This window comes from Podarcis melisellensis, assembly GCF_964234715.1.
Source record: "Podarcis melisellensis genome assembly, chromosome: 11".
Lineage (NCBI taxonomy): Eukaryota > Metazoa > Chordata > Lepidosauria > Squamata > Lacertidae > Podarcis > Podarcis melisellensis.
This window is the reverse complement of record NC_138543.1, coordinates 43,216,920-43,238,661: the sequence shown is the minus strand read 5'-3', so window position 1 is coordinate 43,238,661 and position 21,742 is coordinate 43,216,920. Positions and strand designations below refer to the sequence as shown.

The window sequence follows — 21,742 nt, the reverse complement described above, 5'->3', positions numbered from 1 at the left end:
ACACAATCCTGTTCCACCAGCACAACATATATTTTGGAAATGCATTCCACTCTGCCGTCTGCACTCTCTGAAACCCTTTGAACAAAAAATCTCTCTGATCCCTGGGAGTTCAAAGTATACCTAGTTCCTTAATGACTTTGCACAGCACTGCCACAGCTGTTCCTTTGCTTCAGACGCACAAAGAACAGGTTAAAGGTGGCCTTGGAAAGTGTTTCCCTTAAAGTAAGTTGCCCATAGCTGCCGCTAACTGATAAGCTGCTCTTAAAATAAGCACTTGACGAACCTTAGGTCACCGGCACTAGTGACCCAATACGTCTCTTCCTTTTTATTTTGTTGATAAACAACTTTATCCTCAGTAGTTAAAACTTCCCTTTTCTACATCTTGGGATATGAAGTTGCTGCACTTTAAATCAAATTTGTATTTCAAGTCTCTTGTCTCTGCAGACAGTTTTATTATCGTTATCATCATCATCGTTAAAAATGCTTCTATCAAAACAGTACGTCAAGTGCACAGAGAGAAAACAGGGAAAGCTAATAAGGACCTTTTTGCAGGAAACAGTGAAAATAATGCTGAAATTAAAACGAAGGGGAAATGGTAGGTTGCATTACATATTTGGCAAATGGTTATCCAATGAGTCAAGGGCAAATTGGGGCCTTCCAGATGTGGTTGGACTCTGCCTCCCATCAGTCCCAGAATGATGTGAGGGTTGCAGACCAACAACATCTGGAAGGCCACAGATTCCCCATCCTGCACCAGGCATTCAGAAAAAATGCAGCTATTCTGCCAGCTGTCCACCTTCATCGCTTAGGAAAGGAGCTGAGTCAGGTTTGTTTTGGCAGAGCCAGTCTGGTTTAGTGGTTAGAGCATTGGGCCCTTAGGATTCCTGTTCAGCCATGAAGCTCACTGGGTGATCTTGGTCCAATCGCTGCCCCTCAGCCTTGCCTACTTCATAGAGCTGTTGCGGGGTGGGAATGAGGAGTGAGGGAACTACAGATGCCATCTTGACCTCCTTGGAGGAAAGATAGGGTATACATACCGGTAATACAATTAAGTAAAACAAATTCAATATAGGTGGCAGCCAACATGGTAACCTCCAAGTGGATTTTGGACTCCATCTCCCATCCTCTGTGACCATTAGCCAAACTGGTCAAGGCTGCTGAGAGCTGAAGTCCAACAATATATGCAGAGCACCATGTGGACTACCCCAGTTTCCCTTAATATTTAGGAAGTTGTCACATACAGAACCTGCAATTCTTGTCCATTTAACTTCTCTCCCCGCCGCTGCCATCTCCCAACACACTTCTGATAACTATTATCAGAGGCTGGGGACAATTACAGTGGCAGCCTCAAACGACACTTGCAAGATATATTGCTTCCCAATCAGGATGTTGCTTCTAATTTGTACTTAGGATTTTTCAAAGGCATTTCAGCTACCTTGCAACATCCACAGATTTTCAGTTAAGTGCTCATATTTAGCGGCTTTCCCCCCAAGTAATAATACCTTTATTGTCAATGTACAACCTCTGTACAATGAAATTAACCGAGTACAATATTCTTTTAGCCACTTTGCATATTTCTGGTTTTCTGAGCAGAGCAAGTTATCTACATTTATTTATTTGAGGTCACCCCCCCCCTTTCTACAGCCTGAGCAGCACACTTGGCACTGAAAACAAACTCTAAAAACAGGTCCGTGGCCAAAAATGGCTCCTATTTTATGTAAGACAGGGGCAGACAAAAGGAGATGAACGCTGAGAGGGAGAATTAAAGGCATTTTTATAACACACATCAGAAAGTATCGCCAAAACGAAAGGAATATAAATGCTTCACATTTATTTCAGCAGCAGTGCCATGTTCGAATCTCAGAACGGTCCAACAGACATAGATCATTTGCTTCACTGCTATGCTCCTTTTCTTCTGTATCAAAATGAGGACAACACTTTAAGTGTGTGCTTAAAAGATGAGCAACAGGTGCATCTCCGCTACTGAATATGGCTTTAGCAGACTTTAAACCCGAAATATCAAACACACTTAAATGTCAGATTTGCAGGACCACTGAACAAAACGGAAGGATAGATTGTATCTTGGAGACATGGAAGGATTTTTCTTTCTTTCTTATAAAGCATTAAGCCTGAAACAAAGCCCAACAGTCAAGACTGCATTCACCGCTACGTTAAATAAAATTAATAGGGTTTAAAATTAAGTAGAGTTTTAGCAGAGGGTCTCTCTAGGGACTTTTCATCTGACCACATCCCATTTTTCCTCTTTGTGCAGGACTCTCGACTTGAGCAACTCCAACTCATTAGAGCCACAGGCAGAAAAGCCAGTGGTAATGACCTGGGAGACCTGAGTTCAAATTCCTGTTCTTCCATGAAACTCATTGGCAACCTAGTCAGATGGGTGGGGTAATAATAATAATGATGATGAGCATGATGATTATGTTACTGGGTGACCCTGGGCCGGTCAGTATCTCAGTCTTACCTCCATCACAGGGCAGTTGTGAGCATAAAATGAAGAGAACCATGTATGTCACCTTCAAAGCTTTGGAGGAAAGGTGCTGTATAAATGCACTACATTGGAGGCATGCAATGTTAGGATTTCTCCCTCAATTCACCTAGTCCCATCATCTCCTCCTTGCACCCTTAAAGGTAAAGGTAAAGGGATCCCTGGCCATTAGGTCCAGTTGCGGACAACTTTGGGGTTGCGGTGCTCATCTTGTTTTATTGGCCGAGGGAGCCGGCATACAGCTTCTGGGTCATGTTGCCAGCATGACTAAGCCACTTCTGGCAAACCAGAGCAGCACACAGAAACACCGTTTACCTTCCCGCTGGAGCGGTACCTATTTGTCTACTTGCACTTTGACGTGCTTTCGAACTACTAGGTTGGCAGGAGCAGGGACTGAGCAACGGGAGCTCACTCCGTTGCGGGGATTCGAACCGCCAACCTTCTGATCAGCAAGTCCTAGGCTATGTGGTTTAACCCACAGCGCCACCCGCGACCCTCCCCTTGCAGCCTTATATCCTACAAATAAAAGACCAACTGCGCTAGCCTTCACCAAATCTTTTGTATTTGCTCTACTCTGGCCCCATTTACACTATGTTTTAAATTACAGCCAAACAAAACAAAAGATGGGAGTTAAATAAGTAGGCTGAAATAATCACATCACAGCAATCAAAGTCCTAAACATGATGCAGTATTATGCAGAGATATGCATAACTTGAATTTTCCAAGTTTGCTTATTAAGACAGAAAAGTCTCTAGAATTCTAACTAACTAATTTAAATGCCCTGATTGGCAGCTAACAAGTCTGTCAGTGGACTGACAAGCAGGGTGCGTTTCATCACCACAAGAAGGGAAAGCACAGAACATGGGTAGGCAAACTAAGGCCCGGGGGCCGGATTCAGCCCAGTCACCTTCTAAATCTGGCTTGCGGAAAGTCCGGGAATCAGAGTGTTTTTACATGAGTAGAATGTGTCCTTTTATTTAAAATGCATGTCTGGGTTATTTGTGAGGCATAGGAAATTTTTTTCTTCTCTTTTCAAAATATAGTCCGGCTCCCCATAAAGTCTGAGGGACAGTGGACCAGCCCCCGGCTGAAAAAGTTTGCTGACCCCTGGCATAGAACATCAGAATACTGCAGATGATAACAACCTGGGACCAGTATACCTGAGAGATCGCCTTGTGTGCCATGTGACCTGCAGAACTGGCACAGCTACAGGTGCCAAATAATACCTGCATTTATAAGAAATCGGCACTTTGGAACTCCCTGGTCATTGACATCAGGCAGACACCGTTGCTGTACTCTTTTCAGCACCTGCTAAAAACATTCCTGTTAGGAGAACCCTACCCAGACATGCAGAATGTTGATGTGCATTTCAATCTGCTTTTAGTTTATTGCTGATTTTATTTTTTATTTTTAAAATTGTTTTAAAAACAGTGGTACCTTGAGTTTCAGGTTAAAGATGCTTCGGGTCACAGACTCTGCCAACCCAGAAATTGTACCTCGGGTTAAGAACTTTGCTTCAGGATGAGAACAGAAATCGTGCAGCGGCAGCGGGAGGCCCCATTAGCTAAAGTGGTGCTTCAGGTTAAGAACAGTTTCAGGTTAAGAACGGACCTCCAGAACGAATTAAGTTCTTAACCAGAGGTGCCACTGTAGTTGTTTTAAACTGTTTTACTGATAAATTTATTGTTTCGTTCTCTTTGCGAACCATTTTGAGGTTTTGTTGTTTTACCATCGGTGTATTAATTTTATGAAGTAAACAAGTAAAATAAACAATGTGTAGTTTCAGGCCTTACCCTTCAGCAGGAGCACTTAAATTGGCAGCGTGTGCATTTGGTTTTCAAATACTGGTCCATGGCAACATTTAAATTAACAGCTAACCTGCCCAAATGAAGACAATATTATCTGTGAAGCTATTGTGCCTGCAGAAAGGTGGAAACTGAATGCAATCCTGCACGATAATCAGATACTAAAACATTGCACAGGAGAGGAATGCAGCCAGTAAATCGTGACAGGGGTCTGGTTGGAATCACTAAATCTGTGAAGCATCATAAAACTTATTTTTCTTTTTTCATTTTTGTCGATGGGGCGGGGCAGTCAATCAAGGCAAAAATTACCCCGAAGAAGCTCTGGTGCAGGACGTGATTGCAGTCTCAAGTCAAAGCATGCCAAAATGCATTTATCCCACTTGCCAAGCAGGCAACCCCTGCGATTCCTACATCAGAGCAATCTATTCCAAGTACCACTTCAACAAAACACATCTACAGAGTCATGACATTCGAGTTCACAGTTCCAGAGAGGTGGCTGTGTTGGCTGTTGCAGCAAAATCAACCAAGAGACTTGTGGCAACTTAATGACTTGACAGATATTCTTATGGCACTGGCTTTTGTTGAACATACTTAATCAGATGCCATGATCTTGAGTTTTGGGTACGCATATAAGCGGTCGGAGGTGGGAGACTGTAAACTGTGAGGTCAGAAGGAAAGCCAGAAGTACAGGTGACGTATTTTTAAATTTTATAATTAACAGTGGACATTCACTGGTGACCATGGACTTCCAGTGTTAATGAGAAGCATGGAAAAAAGCCACCATGAAGCAGCTCCCATGGCACTAAACATAAACAGTCATGGCTATGGAGGGAGAATTGAATCCTTTCCTCCCCTGCTGTGGTTTTAAGGAAAATCCCTCACCTGAAGAGGGGGGAAATCTCCTATTGGTGAGTGCCTCCTGCATAGGTGGGTGGGAAATGGAAAGAGGCAGGATGTCCACACTGGCAACATCTGTTTAGAGCTTCTCCACATATGACAGAGTCACCTACTGATCTGCCAACACACTAGCAATATGAATATGGTCCCTTCTGCATCCCTAACAAGTGCACTGTTTCTTAATGACACCAACATCACTGTGCAATACAGATGCTTGTTGTTGCTATTGTTGTATGAAGGCATTAGGATAGTCAGGTCCGGTTACCAGAACCTTCTCCTTCTAGTTCCCAAAGCGCTTTGTGTTTCTCCTCTGGAAGCTGCCCTCTGCCATGGTGAAAATCTACATCACCTCTATCCCATCCCAACTTCTCCACCTTCCACATATAAACCTCAGAAAATGTGGTCCTCCCTGAGGCTATTTAAGACCTGTGTGTCTTGAGGGAAGGTGGAAGGCAAGATGTCCAGCTCACTAAGCTTGTACCTTCAGCTCCTGAAAAGACCACCAGTCAGCTTGAGAAGACTCTGTTCTCTACATTTTATATTATTTATATGTTTTAGAAATGGCAGAAAGACAGAACGAACAAATGAATTAAATGAGGAATTTTCTGCTGTTGCCTTTGGAAGTGCAATTTTTATCAAAACCACCACAGGGGAAGAAATGGTTGAACTATAATTATAGCTGGTATTTTTTAGCATAAGCACTGTATATTAATATAATGTTCTGGGCACACCTATGCAATTTTGTCTGAACCTACTCTACTCAACTAACAGAATTGTATAGATTGTATCAGGGTTTCATTCAGGATTTCCTGAACTTTTGGGGGCCAGAGGCACATTTAGAAATCTAAGGTTGTTGGCATCACAAAATACCCATTTGGGGGGGGGGCTGACAAAGTTCAGAACCATCACACCCCCCCAAAAAAAACCACACCTCCAAATAAAATATTGCAGGAGGTACAGACAACAACCTCCCCCCAACAAAAACTTAAAAAATAAAATTGGGGTGGACAGAGAAGCTGGCAGGTGCCACAGGGGTGTCTAAATTAGAATTCATCTTCTGTTAGCATATACTTCTTGAAATCTATTGGTAACCTTGGGAATGGCACAAATGACACTCAATATTTTTTGTCTTTAATTTGCTTTGCTACGTCTAGCACGAGACCTCTAGGAATTAGCACTGAACACACGATGAATTTCAAAATTGAGTTCCAGCCTCCAGGGAAAACAGGTCCAGGGAAAAGATGGCTGAAAGGCTTTAGACAATTAACAAGTCGTCTGCTGTACATTTAATTCACACACCCACCCAAACACATGCACAAATGAAACTGGGTTAAGCATTTCTCTCAAAAGGTTTGGTGGTGCCAATATGTATCCTTAAACCTCTAAATGGATTGGAAAGCAAATACCCGAAGGAGTCCCTGTATTTGGGTTTTTCTCCAGGTTCCATTGCCTAGCACAGCCTTTCTCTACGGTGGGTTTTTAGATGTTCTTTCACTACAACTCCCATAATCCCTAGCCATCCCTAGAGAGATTATGGAAGTCGTAGTTCAAGAACATTGGGGGGGGGCAAGGTTGAGAAAGGCTGGGTCCAGGCCTCTTTGAATGGTGCTTCAAACTCCCTGCTGACCACCCCCCTCACTGGTCCCGCTTTGTATGCTGGAATGTATCCTTAATTAATCAAATTTGTCGTAATTGTTTAACCAGTTCTACTGTTGATTGGTTTTAGCTGCCTTACTCTGCTAAAACTGTATGTTTCTCATGGTGTGTTTGATGATGATGATGATGAACCACCCTTTATAAAAAGATCCTAAGGTGCTGTACAACATTAAGAACACATTTTATGTAACACAATAATAAAAACATAATAAAAAAGCATAATAACAGACAGTATAATAATAAAATAATCATAGTAACAGTCCCCCACCCCTCTCCCACAGCTTTAACAGGACATAGAATTATTTAATGACCGAAGGTCTGGGTACAGAAGAATGTTTTTGCCTGGTGCCTAAAGACATTTAATGATGTCGCCAGGCACATCTCTCTGGGGAGAGAATTCCACAGTTGAGGAGCCACGACAGAAAAGGCCCATTCTTGTGTTGCCACACACACACCCAAACATCTCAGGGAGTGGGGACATAGAGAAGAGCCTCAGATGACAAGCACAGGGTCTGGGTCGGTCTGTATGGGGGAAGGTGGTCCTTAAGTTATTGAATAGCTGAGCTCTGTGGGGCTTTATTTGTTCCATCTCGTCCTGCTATCCGTACAAATACAAGACCGATTACAAATACAGTCGTACATTGGATTCAAAACGCCTTGCAAGTCGAACATTTTGGCTCCCAAACGCCGCAAACCCGGAAGTGAGTGTTCTGGTTTGTGAATGTTCTTTGGAACCTGAACTTCCAATGCTGGTTCCGCAGGTTCTGATTGGCTGCAGGAGCTTCCTGCAGCCAATCGGAAGCCGCGCCTTGGTTTCCAAATGTTTTGGAAGTTGAACGGACTTCTGGGATGGATTCTGTTCAACTTCCGAGGCACGACTGTATTTTTACTAAGAACGGGAGAAGGAGGAGGTGGTGGTGGAAGAGTAAACCCAGGGGCAGTGTAACCCCATCCAGCATAGAATGGATCCCTATAACCCAATCTGCCTTTTGACTGACCATGAGCAGCTCTCTCTTGTCTCAGTTGAGCTTCACCCTTATCCAGTCCATTACTGACACCGGTTTAGCACCAAAACACCCTCTGATTTAGACAGCCTTCAACTGGAGATACTATGGGTCAAACCTGCATATGAAGCATATTTCTCTAAACAGCATGTGGGACTGCAGAGGCTGGAAGGAACTGGTTGTTTTCGTCAAATAACCCTTAGCCAGTGATTTTAAAAATAAATAAATCAAGGAGGAGCATATATATGTTGGTGGTCTGCTAACCGTTACCTCTGAAGGGACTCGTCACATAGAGCTACAAAACTGCTTTCCAAGCCCAAACAAGTTTTAATAGTGGAGCTCCAGCAGCAAAAGGGACTAGAAAAAGCCCTGTGTGCACAAATTAGCAACAGTAGTATTTTTCACCCACTACTGAAAAGTCGGCAGAGGGGCAGGCTCAGTGGTAACGTATGCAATTGCTGCGTTGCACTTTCTGTGTCAACGCTTCAATATGTGTCAGCAAACTAACAGAGAACTGGTGTTTGCAGCGTCAAAACACGATGCATAAGCAACACAGGACCTGTAGAAGAAGTCTTTTTTGTAGTTTCAAATGAAACAGGGGTTGCTCAAAATTTGGCTTTAGTTCTCTCTCATACCTTCCTCATCTCTTTCTGAAACAAACTTGGCCTGCCCACAGATACTACAGCCATCTCTGTTTTCCTCCTCTGTCCTACCCCACAAACATACAATGCTGTCATTTCTCACCAACACCCTCCTGAGCAGATTTGGGACACTATCTATCTAGCTTTGATAAGTACCAGTCTGAGCTGCTCCCGTTCTCAGGAATCCCTTCTTCCCCCTTAAGGAGACATGCACCATCCTCATGAACAGTTATTCTCCCTCTCTTCCTGTGTTTGCCTTAGGTTAGGATAGTGGACTTTCACTGAAATACAAAGTAAGCTCAAAGCACAAAAAGATCCATGTCTGATGGTAGATTCCTGCCATAGGCAATTTTTGGGTATGAGGAAGAGGCTGCTGTAGATAAGGCATTTCTTTTTTTATTCAGGTTGTTCTTTTTTCACCCAACTTCCAGGATATGACATTTGCTGCAAACTCTGAAAGACCCACCACAAATCTCAAAAGCAACTTCAACTGCTCATCCGTATGTTTCTGGCAAGGTTATTTACAGTATATAGATTTATCCAAGCTAGAAAGCTCAATATTCTGGAAGAATAAGGAGTTAGAGGTTTGGGGAACATGCACATGAATGTTCCCAAACGCACACATAATTTAGTTCCAAATGTGCATATAAATGGTAAAGGTAAAGGGACCCCTGACCATTAGGTCCAGTCGTGACTGACTCTTGGGTTGCGTCTCTCATCTCGCTTTATTGCCCGAGGGAGCTGGTGTTTGTCCACAGACAGCTTCCGGGTCATGTGGCCAGCATGACTAAGCCACTTCTGGCAAACCAGAGCAGCGCATAGAAACGCCGTTTACCTTCCCGCCGGAGCGGTACCTATTTATCTACTTGCACTTTGACATGCTTTCGAACTGCTAGGTTGGCAGGAGCTGGGACTGAGCAACGGGAGCTCACCCCATCACGGGGATTCGAACGGCCGACCTTCTGATCAGCAAGTCCTAGGCTCTGTGGTTTAACCTACAGCGCCACCCGCGTCCCTCAGATGTGCATATAGAGAGCCACAAATATTCCCCATCCTCCCTTAGACCTACATACAGATCAATGCCCCATTCCAGCAAATACAATCTGCATACAGAAAGAGGGTTCTGCAACTAAATCCACTGTACTCGCTTTTCCAAGGAAACCTACTGTGTCCTTGGAGGACTAAGTACAGAAACATGTTTCACAATCCACATTTCTGTGCATAAAAATATAAGAGCCATTCATACAGAATGTGTAATATAGGAAAGGTGCAATTCTCACATTTTACAATGTCGGGGAAAGATGGCGATCCAGCAGCACTGATACCTACCCTTTTTATGATCCGCATAGTTATTTTTATGACTAACTATTAGGTTAACCACTTAGGCTGCAGCCCTTTAGATAATTTTCCCTGCTATATTCCACTGAAATTAATGGGACTTCTGCAGGTGTAAATTGTCTGAAGGTCTCAGACTAATTTATAGCGTCATGGCCATTTTTAGTAGCGCAATATCAATCAATATAAGCTGGAAATGTTAATTGAAGGCAGACCTCACTCCTTGTTCTCTCCTTGGGGAAAAAGCGAGAAGGGCATGAGCAAGAGGGATTTTCTAAGTTAAAATTCGCTGTGCAGCGCATGCTGTTGTTGTGAGGCACAAGATAATCCTGTCATTTCTGGAACTGAACAATAGTGCTTTTTTGCTTTCTAATTATCACTCTACGTGCATACTAATTGAGGTAGTAGGAGACCAGGAATGTATTATTATTTCAGTAAGTAACAGTAATACAGATGTATCAACATTGCTTTTCCGAAACATTTTGACTAACTGTGAAGTCTCTGCGTATGTTGACAGCAGAACAAACCTCCTTGGAAGGTTTGGAAGGTTGGGAGGTCTTCTTTAAGGTTTTCAACCTGAGTCTGGGAAACCACCAATGAGGGAAGCTGTGGCAGCCAGCATTTCCAACACTATGATTCTATTAGAAACCAACTACCATGAATGAAAAAGTATTTAAGAAGTCAAGGCCCAAATCCAGTTTACGCTCACACAAGTGCACACACTTGCCCAAAGTAATTATTTAAACTTGAGTCTTCTTTGACCAGCTAACTCCAATGTCATATCACAATGCAGTTTGGAAACCTAAATCTAAAGAACTCTTGGACAGACAACACTTCTTTGAGCCTTGGTTAATAAGAGTTGTTGCACCAGGCAGTGTCACATAAGGAATGCAACATTTTGAAATTATTAATGAGGACTGTGCGAGGACGAAGGAAAACCATTCTCACAAAGCATTTCTAAATTTTATTTATTTACTTATTTAGAAGATGCACAGACTGCTTGATCAAAGAGCTAAGCGGTGCAGAAAAATAACAGATACAATCCACACAGCAATTAAAAAAAGAAAATATGCATAATTAAAAACACAGATAAAATTGGTAAGACTCTTCAAACAAATACCGGTAACTAAGGATAAGCTATTAATCAATGTGCATGCGTTTAAGCCAGAAAAGTATTCCTTTTAAGCCATAAATAAACTGATTCTTATAAGGCAGATGGTTATAAAGGAGGAACCACAGCTTAGTGGAAAAGCACATGCCTGAGTAGAATGCGTCCTTAAATTCTGTTAATGCTTCTTGCCTGCCTGGATGGAAGATGGAGGATGTGTGCAGAAAACAGCCTGCAGTACGAAAGTAAAATGCGCCCCTCAGAAGGTGCCCAAAGAGAATGTGCAGCTCAAGCTGCAAAAAGGGTCGACATTCCTGGTTTAAGACATGCAAACTTGTGTGTTGAGTATTTTGCTTTTCAGTCAAGTTGAGAATGGCTGGGGAAACCCAGCCAGATGGGCAGGGTATAAATACTAAAAACTACTACTACTACTGTTATTATTATTATTACAGTGGTACCTCTGGTTACGTACTTTATTTGTTCCGGAGGTCCGTTCTTAACCTGAAACTGCTCTTAACCTGAAGCACCACTTTAGCTAATGGGGCCTCCTGCTGCCGCTGCGCCGCCGGAGCACAATTTCTGTTCTCATCCTGAAGCAAAGTTCTTAACCCGAGGTACTATTTCTGGGTTAACGGAGTATGTAACCTGAAGCGTATGTAACCTGAAGCATATGCAACCCAAGGTACCGCTGTATTATTGTTGTTGTTGTTGTTGTTGTTGTTGTTGTTGTTGTGGTTATTATTGTTGTTGTTGTTGTTGTATTAATGTCTAGTTGCCTAAATGAATATCCTTTAAACATATGAATGGAACCCACCAATGGTCAGCTTCTGGATGCATCTGCAACTTTCTGGCGGCAACAGAAGCAAAACCAGTTTAACCACTCGTCTGAAACCAAAATACTTGCACAGGTAGAAGTAGAAATAATAATAACGAGATGTCGGTATTCATAACTTGGTAGAATCATTGTGGTTACCATCACAATGTACCAGTGAGTAGTGTCACACACAAAAATCACAGGGTTTCTACCAAGGGAGCCTTTGTGCAAGAGAAAACGGAGACACACAGCTCCAGCGGCACAACTGGATTGTGAAAAAATACGTGGAACCATTCAGAGAAAAGATCTGTCAGGCCACTTACATAATCATTTCTTAATTGGACATTAATTCCCTGTAGAATGGCACGTTCTCTTTGGACTTACTTGGCAAACAAATAAATAGAATCAATTTATTCACTCTGCCATAGGGTGTGTGCACATACAGGGTGAGTCTTTTAAAACAGGCCCCGTGGAACATGTGTACTCTGTACCCAGGGGGACCTCTTTTAAAGGACTCACCCTGTATATGTATGCATACATATACATGCACGTGGGTGTCTATTTCAGGCATCGGAAACCCACCTAAGCTCATGCTACAAACATTGTTAGGCTTTAAGGCGCCCCAGGAGACTCTTGATATTTCCTTTGAGCAGACTACCAGGGGACAAAGAAAGTGGCCTTTGATGGTGCAGCTTATATAACACCTGCAAAATCTTGTTCCATCAGAACACAAAGCAGTGACGAGCACAGGAGCCCTGCAGCAAAATAGGCAAAGCAAAGTTGCTACAAATCAAAGCACAAGAAGAACTACAACACCAACAAGGGAAAAAACATTATGTATACCACCTAAAAGAGCTTATGGATTAAGTGGTTTATAAATCTTTTTAAAAGTCACCAGGATGCCAAAAGAAAAACAGTAATCCAGCAGCGGCCACTACATTATTCATTTATCTTTGTACAATAAACTGCTTTGAGGGTTTTTTTTTTATTTTACAATCAAGAAGTGTATACATTTTATGAAACAACCAAACAAATATTACTACTACTACACACAGGAAATATAGGACCACAGCCTACATATAACCAAAATGCATATAATTGCAGGTGACTATTTTCTAGGTATTTTGGACTAGACATTTCTTTTTATTTCAGTACCACCAATTCCTATAAAATATGTGTGTTATACATACATTTACTGTACTCCTGTAGCCAAGAAAGCCTGAAACATTTCCTTAGAGTACACTGTTAAATACAGTGGTACCTCGGGTTAAGTACTTAATCTGTTCTGGAGGTCCGTTCTTAACCTGAAACTGTTCTTAACCTGAAGCACCACTTTAGCTAATGGGGCCTCCTGCTGCTGCCGCGCTGCCGGAGCACAATTTCTGTTCTCATCCTGAAGCAAAGCTCTTAACCCGAGGTACTATTTCTGGGTTAGCAGAGTCTGTAACCTGAAGCGTATGTAACCTGAAGCATATGCAACCTGAAGTACCACTGTATATGGTCACTTTGTGCTATGTAAATTATTTTGGTTTTCTCTTACTATTTTGTGGTTCCCCTCTCCCCCCAATTGCTAATAATCTAGCAAGTGGAAACTTGGTGGAAATGGGGTGGGGTGGGGTAGGGGCTACAGAAGGAACATTTGTTCCTCTACTCAACTCCATTCTCACAACACTGCCTCCCTCTCCTGCAAACAGCCCCCTGTGAATTGTCACACATGAAGCCAAACACCCCGCACTGCACAGGCACACCTCCTACTGTCTCCCACAAAAAGGAACCCTCGCATATAGGTCCTATTTTCTATCTTTCTTCCACATCCTCATCCCACTCATGGCTCCTTCTTCTTCTTCCTCATCCCATTTGCCAGCACAGAGAGAGATAGCCAGGAGCAGACAAATTAAATACCAGTTTGCTTGCTCTGTGGTCAGGATGCTCAGCCCTAAGATGATGAGTTGATGCTTGGATTGAGCTGGTAAATGAAGTAGCATGAGCTTTCCACCAGCCCCTCGCTTAACCATCTGCTTCAGGAGCAAGATCACTTCTAACACATGCAGCAGGAGATGTTATGCTGATGGAAACAAATGAAGAAGGCTTGCATGCCTGGTCACCAGCTCAACGCAAGCCTCTGCTGCTCAGGGCTCAGATGGAGTACTCAGCTGTTTCAGGCTCTGGGGAGAGCAGTGGAACATAGGAAGCTGCCTTCTACATCTAGCTAGGTATATTCGACTCTCACTGCAACAGCTCTCCGGGATTTTATTTTATTTTAAGGGGGGGGGACATTCCCAGTCCTATCTGGAATCTTCTGCATGCAAAACAGTTGCTTCCCCAACCTGATAAGAAGTCAGCTCTGGAAAGCATTGGCCATGGATTAGCACTGATGAAGGTGTTTAACATTAACCGTGGTTCAGGCTGACCAATGAAGTGTTGCAAGATTTGCATCTGAGAGGGAATAAATGCATGGCACACTCCAGGTCTTTCTTAAATTGTCTTGGTTTCAATGGGACTCAGTGCTTCTTATACAGTTATGTTTCACTGAGATATGTGGCACATAGATTTGCTCCTGTAGGTGCAATTTGTTGCGTTGCGCCCACCAATTAAGAGGATCAGAACAAGATGGAATGGGTGGTTTCACTCAAGAGTTATTAACGGAGCGTCCAGGAGAAATACCCCATTATAGAGCAAATCTGTATTAACAGCAAAATGAGTTGCAAGGTTTTATGAATCAGTATTCATCAAATTTCAGGGGGGGAACAGTGAAGATGGCCAAACATCATTATGGCATCTGTAGTCTCCACCATCTGGAGGTGCATGCCTGAGTATCAGTGGATCTTGACTGTTTTCACACACTAACAACACATTGTGTAGAATTCTACCTATGACATTTTATCTGTACAATCAGAATGAAATTCAGTAACCAAATAACCAAGTACTGAAAAATATGAATTTTGAGCTGTCTTACCCCATAATGGCAACTAGACATTCTCTTTTGGCAACTGTAATCCTGGTTTAGGGAGCCATTTGATGCCTAGTTCATATATCTGAGTTTCTAACACTGTATAATGAAACCAAATGATACGATGGAAGTCTGTGGCTATGGAAGGCAACAAAAAGTCTGTGCTATATCGTCTCCTCCCAGGTAACATCTGAGGACACAAGTCATGCATCTCTCCCATGAGGATCTGTGCAAGTCCACGTACACATTTCGCTTAGGGAATATATGTGTGTTACCACTTCACACCCTTGCCTGGAAACATGGAAAGAGGAAGCATGAATTAGCCACACATCCTCCTTTCTGCAAGCCAAGTAAATGTCCAAAGATATGCGAAGATCACATTCTATTCTTTGCAATATATCCTTTCTCACGTGCATGAATAATACCAGTGCCTATTAGGTGTAGGAACGTCTTTCTTAGGAAGCCACATTCCCAATTTTAAATGCACAAGTAGGCCACTTCAAGAAACCCATGGAAATTTCCACCCTTCACAGACAGACATATTGTTGCCCTCATCCAGATACAACCTTGCTCTCTCACCATTCATCTCTCAGACTCAACACTATGCATTTCCTAAGAAGCCCTATTAAACCCATACACAGGTCCCTTCAACCTTCTAGCGCGGGCAATGACATCCCAGCAAGATGGAGCTTCAGGTGGATCAAAACCAGGTTGGCAGGAAAGCTGGAAGAGGACAGACAGGGGAAGTAGATTGATCTGGAACTGATTTTATTCAGCACAGTATGTATCATCAGCACAACTCATTTCATTTCTATCAAAATTCATTTAGTTCATAAACATAGCATCCAGGTTGATTTACATTCTATAGTAAGTGTAAAAATTTAATCTGGCGATTATGCATGAAGGTAACTTTGCTAGTATGAAGAATAAGACTATCCTTCCAAACACAGTTGCTTCGTGCCTATATGAGACACAAGAACTGCCAACGGAACTACATACCAAAAGGTTCATTCACAAATACAAAAATGGTTCTCAAAAATGTGTTGGGTCTGCAAGATGGACCCAGGTTCCTGACAGTGGTCAGTTCTGAAGTGTTAAGCCGGTTAAGAACAATGCCAAACTTCTTGTTTCACTGTGTGTTGCCATTCATTCATTTTCTTGAATAGTTCATTGTCGCCAGCCCAGAGCAGATCCCAAATAATTGCAAGGGCAGAACTATTTCATACTCTAGTTCCTTTTTGTGCACATGCAAAATACATGGTGCCACCATCAAGATATACGTGTGGTGACATAAAGTCTATACCCTGACCTTTGACACCTGACCCACCCTATTCAATTGACTGTAAATTGTTCAAATTTAATTTAATCTTGTATTTTTATGCTGTTGGAGCTCACTTTGGAACCTCATAAGGATGCGAAGGGGAGAAATTCAGCAGCAACAACCACCACACAGATGTGCTGGCTTGATCAGGAAAATGACAGGGTACTGATTCCATTTTTTCATGACAGTAAACACGGATCATTTTAGCATACACATACATAGCATTCACAACCGACAACACTACACACACACACTTTAAAAATAGTGTACCAGAATTAAAACCATAGTTCAGCCCTAAGAATCTCTTCACATAATTGCTCACTTCCATTTCTTCAGTGAGACTGCCAGAGGTAAGGCAGCTCATTGGAATAGTACTTGGTGGCCATTTGTCTCTGTCCACAATCACCAGGACGTACTGATTTCCTTAATTTCTTAAACATGCCAATACACTATGTATCCATTGTTTCTGCAAAGCACAGGCCATAAATAAGCTTTCCCCTCAAATTTGCTTGTTTTTCTTTTTCTTTTATTATGTGCTTTGTATTCTCATTGTGTATTTTTCTGTTGTGAAGCACCCTGGGATGATGATGATGATGATAACAATAATATGTAAGGACAGCTGAACTGACTAGTATATATTAAAATGCCAGCACTATCATAGATTAGTAGAGACAGGCACTGAATTACCACCAACTGGTAAAGCTCAAGGACTGTTTACTAGACACCACTTTATCACATCACCTCCACAAATTCATATATATATATATTTACCACGAGATGCTTGGTCCTATAGAGGAGCATTTTTTCACAGCATCCGTAAGCAACTCAATATTTATTACAAATACATTTTACATGAAAGGATTGCAAAGCAATCAATCCCTTAGTATGTTAAGATGCCATGGTGCTCTGAGTATACACAATGTTTGCATGGAAATTCATGACCTAAACTTATGACACCTTGCAATTAGTAAACAATATGCAAAGGTTAATTGTATTAGCATCTTGTGTAAAACTATACACATTTGAATAAAGCGATACAACAATCTTCGGAGATGCATTTTTCTATTATATTGTGTGTAGCTATCCTTTTTCAGATTTAAATGGCCTTCATGCCCATCTCATTCTACGCTTCCTGCAATCTATCTCACGCAAGACACAACTGATTCTTTTTCATCTACCTGACAGATCTCATGAATATGAAGACTGTTCCAAGCCAACTATGAATGGTATGTCTCAGAAGGTCAATGAAACTTAACACTGCTTTCTCCCTTATGACATCCTCTTTTACACACATGAGAAGGGAAAACTACATCTGCTACAGGATATATGGGAGCAGACATGATGTATACTCTGGAAATGACAAGGACACAGATTCCAAGGTTAAAGCTGGGATTTCCAGATGCATTATTATTCAATACCCTGGATAGCTCCCAGTTAAGGATGGTGCATAAATTCTACTAGTTAATGTTATTTCTCCCCACATGCGTCCCTCCAGCACATAATAGTATAGCTCAAGGAGATACCGCGTTCTGGATGACTTTCAAGCACCAGGTAAATTAATAAGGACAAACCCCACTCTGGCCAAAAATCATTAAGCAAAATCCCAGTTGCCCTCAATCCATGTAATCCTTTTTTTTTTCAGGTTCCTGCTTTTTTATCAAGCTAATAGCACAGCCTTTCCAAAAGTATCTGGGAAGAGAGCTAAAAATGTGCAGTTGTCAGACAAAAAAGCTTTCACACGCATATCAGACTGAGCGACAATAATAAGCAGTGCAAATTTTAACTAAGAGCCTGAATCTTACATGTTCGTGTTTTTAAACTTCCCATGGATATACCATGACTCAAGACATAAAAGCTTTCATTTTAAGGGCAACACACACACACACACACACACACAGAGAGAGAGAGAGAGAGAGAGAGAGAGAGAGAGAGAGTCCTATTTCTCTCTGTCTTCTGTCTTTCTGATTTGCTCATATTCTTGTCTTTTTCTGACATACAGCACTGACAGACTGAGGCATGAAGGAAGCAAAGTTTTAATAAAAGAACCTAAAGCCTTGTGAATGTATTATTCCCTGAATATAGAAGGGGTAGATGGAGATTGTGCCAGATGACCCTGCCCCCTTGACACAACTTTAGTCCACACAATGGACAGAATAGTCACATAGAGACTTAAACATGTAGGCCCCATTCGCAAAAATCATGCATACACCATTCAGAGACAATAAATGCAACACGTTGGGTGTGCCAAGGAGGCAGAGCCAGTTGGCAAGATTACAATCTTCTCCCCTGCCCCAATGATGTATAGAGAAGAACATCTGCACAGGACATTAGTCAAGGTCAGTTGCACTGTTCCCGTAGCCAGCACCATACAAGGATTTTTTAAATGAAGCAAAGGGTGTTTATTCTCCTGGGACAGCTTGATAGGGAATAAGTCACCATGACTTTGGATATTTAAAATAGGAAGGTACATATTTTAGATGTTTGCAGTTTCTGGGTTTGAGTGAAAACGGTATTCCTCAATTTTAGTTTATCATGCCCCAGTTTCCATGCAGTTCTTCCAAGATAGCCAAAACGATTAGCTTTTCCTTTGCAGATGAAAAAATTATACTCCCTAAATTAGGGACCGGGGGAGAGAATCAAGCCACATTTCACATGCTTGGCTTGCCAAAGTTATATATTTTTTTTCCCTGTGCAAAGCTCCATTTTACTGGAATGCCAAAAAGTGACCCATGAAACTTGCAGCATCCTGGGAGGGGAGGACTCCCTTATATCGTCCACCTGGAAAAGGGATGTGAGAGTTGTCTTTAAGTGCAAATGGAAAATAATCTAACCTCCATCTCTGAAGGTCAGTGACATGTCACCTGGGCAAGACTGGAAGTTGGGCAGTAAGTAGCATTTGTGTTTCTTCTATCTAGACGAGAGTTTGGTGGAAACAAGTTGGGGGTGAGTTATTTCATTGTGTTCAGTACAGCCGATGGAAAGAAAGTCTAGAAGTGAGGAACCTCCAGTCCTCTAGCCATTGTTGGACTCCAGCGCCAATCAACCGCACCCAGGATGGCCGATAGTCGCCCAACAACTTCTGGAAGGCCACTGGCTCACTGTCCTTCAAAAAATGGAGGGTTGTGGGACCCTGAGGTTTCAAGAACTTTGGGAAAGTCTAAGGTTACAATCTTGCGCACAGCACACCTGAGCGGAGTGGAACTTACTTCTGAGCAATGCTACCAATGAAACAAGAAGCCAACCTGGGCTTCTATGCATATGTGTGAGCACTTTCAAAGCTCTGTGGGCAGAGCCTCTTCGATGCTCCCCATTCCAGCACTTGGCATGTTCTTTCTCTGAACGCCAACGAAGACTTTGCAAAGGGGGTGGGCAGAGGAAATAGGTTGGAGGGGATCAAGTTCAGGAAAATTGCCATTCTTCAGAACTCTGAGCTTCTGTTGAGGTGGGTTGAGTGGAGACAGAGAGAGGAGGAGATAGGAATATTTATTTCTTCCAGAGAGTTCAGCTTCAGCTACCCACGTCAGGGACTAGGATCAAAATTGGGCACCAGAGCATCACAGACACTCAAAATGCCCAAACTGCACAAGCAGATCTTTGGGGAGGCAGAGCTGACACATGCCTCGGTTTTTGCGCGCGCGCGCACCGTGACCAACAGAAAAATCGATTCCCCGACCCACCCCAGAAAATAACCCCAGACGACCCCTCTCGCCCCTCACCTGAAATCGCTGTAGGGGTGGATGATCCAGAAGCCTGCAGTTTTAACCCTTTCCTGCTCCTTCTCCACCGCCTTCTGGCTGCCGAACATGCGGAGGGAGAATTTGTTGACCCCGGGCTGCAGCATGGAGGTGAACTGGCGCTGCATGAAGCCGTATTGGCGCCCGGCGGCGTCGGCATCGTCGAAGCCCACCGCCGGCTCCTCTCCACCGCCGCCGCCGCCGCTTCCGCCGTCCACTTTGAAGCACACCGAGTTGCCATGGTCCTTGAGGCTGCCGCCGCCGGCTCCCGGGCTGCCCAGCGCCTTGTCCGCCGCCGCCTTGCCCTGGAAGCAGGCGTTGGCGCTGGGGCTGCCGTCGTCGCGGCTGCCGGGCGACGAGCCGGGCTTGCTGCCCTCCATGCCTCTGCCCAGCGAGCGGCCGGGAGGCGGAGGAAGGGAGGTGGCGCGGGAGAGCGAGCGAGGGAGGCAGCGCCGGCCAGGCGAGCCGGCTCCGTCTTGCAGCGGCGGCGGCTGCGACTGCTGCCCGCCCTTCAGCGGCTCCTCTGCCCCTTCTGGCGCGCCTCGCGTGGCAAGGGGACCGACGGGAGAGGGGAGGAGGGCCGAGCCAGAGGCAGCGGGCGGGCGGGCGGCAGGCTCCCTTCGAGCGCCCTCTGCCGACCGCAGCGGCGCGCCTGAGCCCGCTTCCCTTCGCTTGACATTGAGCGACCCGGACGAGCCCGGGAGGAGGGAAGGAGGGAGGGAGGATGGAGCGCGCCGTCAGGCAGCTGGCCTGAGCCAGCGTTTCCTCCTCACATCGCCGCTACCCAAAGAAAGGCACCGGGGCTCCCAAGCTGGCTTCACTTGCACAGATTTGCCTTCCACGATCGCTCCTCGGTCCCGGTGCCTTTAGCACGAAGGACGGCTTCCGAGGTTGTGCAGGCGTGGAGATGCAACCCAGCTGGGGGTTTCGCCTTGCAGACGGGGCGTCCGCCCGGTGCCGTTTGTAGGAACCGGGCGCCCTCCCCCCGGAACGAGCTGTTCATTGAGCATTTCACTCCCCCGGTTTGTCCGCAGCGAGGGACGTTAGACGACGTTGGCGCGCTGATGAGCACTCGCCTGCTTGGGATGAGGTTAGATGAGGTCGCATCAAGCGTCGCGCACACACAGCCAGTTCCCAGCAAGCGTTCCTGTCCCCTATCGCAAAAAGCCGGATCTTTATACTGAGTTAGACCTCCGGTCTATTTTAGCACATCCCTGCACTCCCAATCTGTTCTGCTGTTTCATGTACAGTACATACATAGAGAAGCTGCAGTTGCCCATATCTTCCCAGTACATGAGGCACATTCAACCAGCCATCACTGCAGCATCTCACAGTGGCCTCTTGTTGTGTGAATGAGCCATCACAGATAGAATCATAGAATCATAGAGTTGGAAGAGACCACAAGGGCCATCGAGTCCAACCCCCTGCCAAGCAGGAAACACCATCAGAGCACTCCTGACATATGGTTGTCAAGCCTCTGCTTAAAGACCTCCAAAGAAGGAGACTCCACCACACTCCTTGGCAGCAAATTCCACTGTCAAACAGCTCTTACTGTCAGGAAGTTCTTCCTAATGTTTAGATGGAATCTTCTTTCTTGTAGTTTGGATCCATTGCTCTGTGTCCGCTTCTCTGGAGCAGCAGAAAACAACCTTTCTCCCTCCTCTATGTGACATCCTTTTATATATTTGAACATGGCTATCATATCACCCCTTAACTTCCTCTTCTCCAGGCTAAACATGCCCAGCTCCCTTAGCCGTTCCTCATAAGGCATCGTTTCCAGGCCTTTGACCATTTTGGTTGCCCTCCTCTGGACACGTTCCAGTTTGTCAGTGTCCTTCTTGAACTGTGGTGCCCAGAACTGGACACAGTACTCCAGGTGAGGTCTGACCAGAGCAGAATACAGTGGCACTATTACTTCCCTTGATCTAGATGCTATACTCCTATTGATGCAGCCCAGAATTGCATTGGCTTTTT

At 44.0% G+C, this 21,742-nt stretch overlaps 1 protein-coding gene across 1 annotated transcript in view; it reads right to left on the bottom strand.

Annotated features, from left to right (window-relative positions):
* Positions 1–20,255, bottom strand: part of HCN1 (hyperpolarization activated cyclic nucleotide gated potassium channel 1) — a 178,253-nt gene extending 157,998 nt beyond the window's left edge. Inside the window, exon 1 of the mRNA XM_081929652.1 lies at positions 19,751–20,255. Within this exon, the coding sequence (XP_081785778.1) occupies positions 19,751–20,148 (398 nt within the window). The 5' untranslated portion in view covers positions 20,149–20,255. The remainder of the gene's footprint in view (positions 1–19,750) is intronic.
* Positions 20,256–21,742: the final 1,487 nt, after the last annotated feature.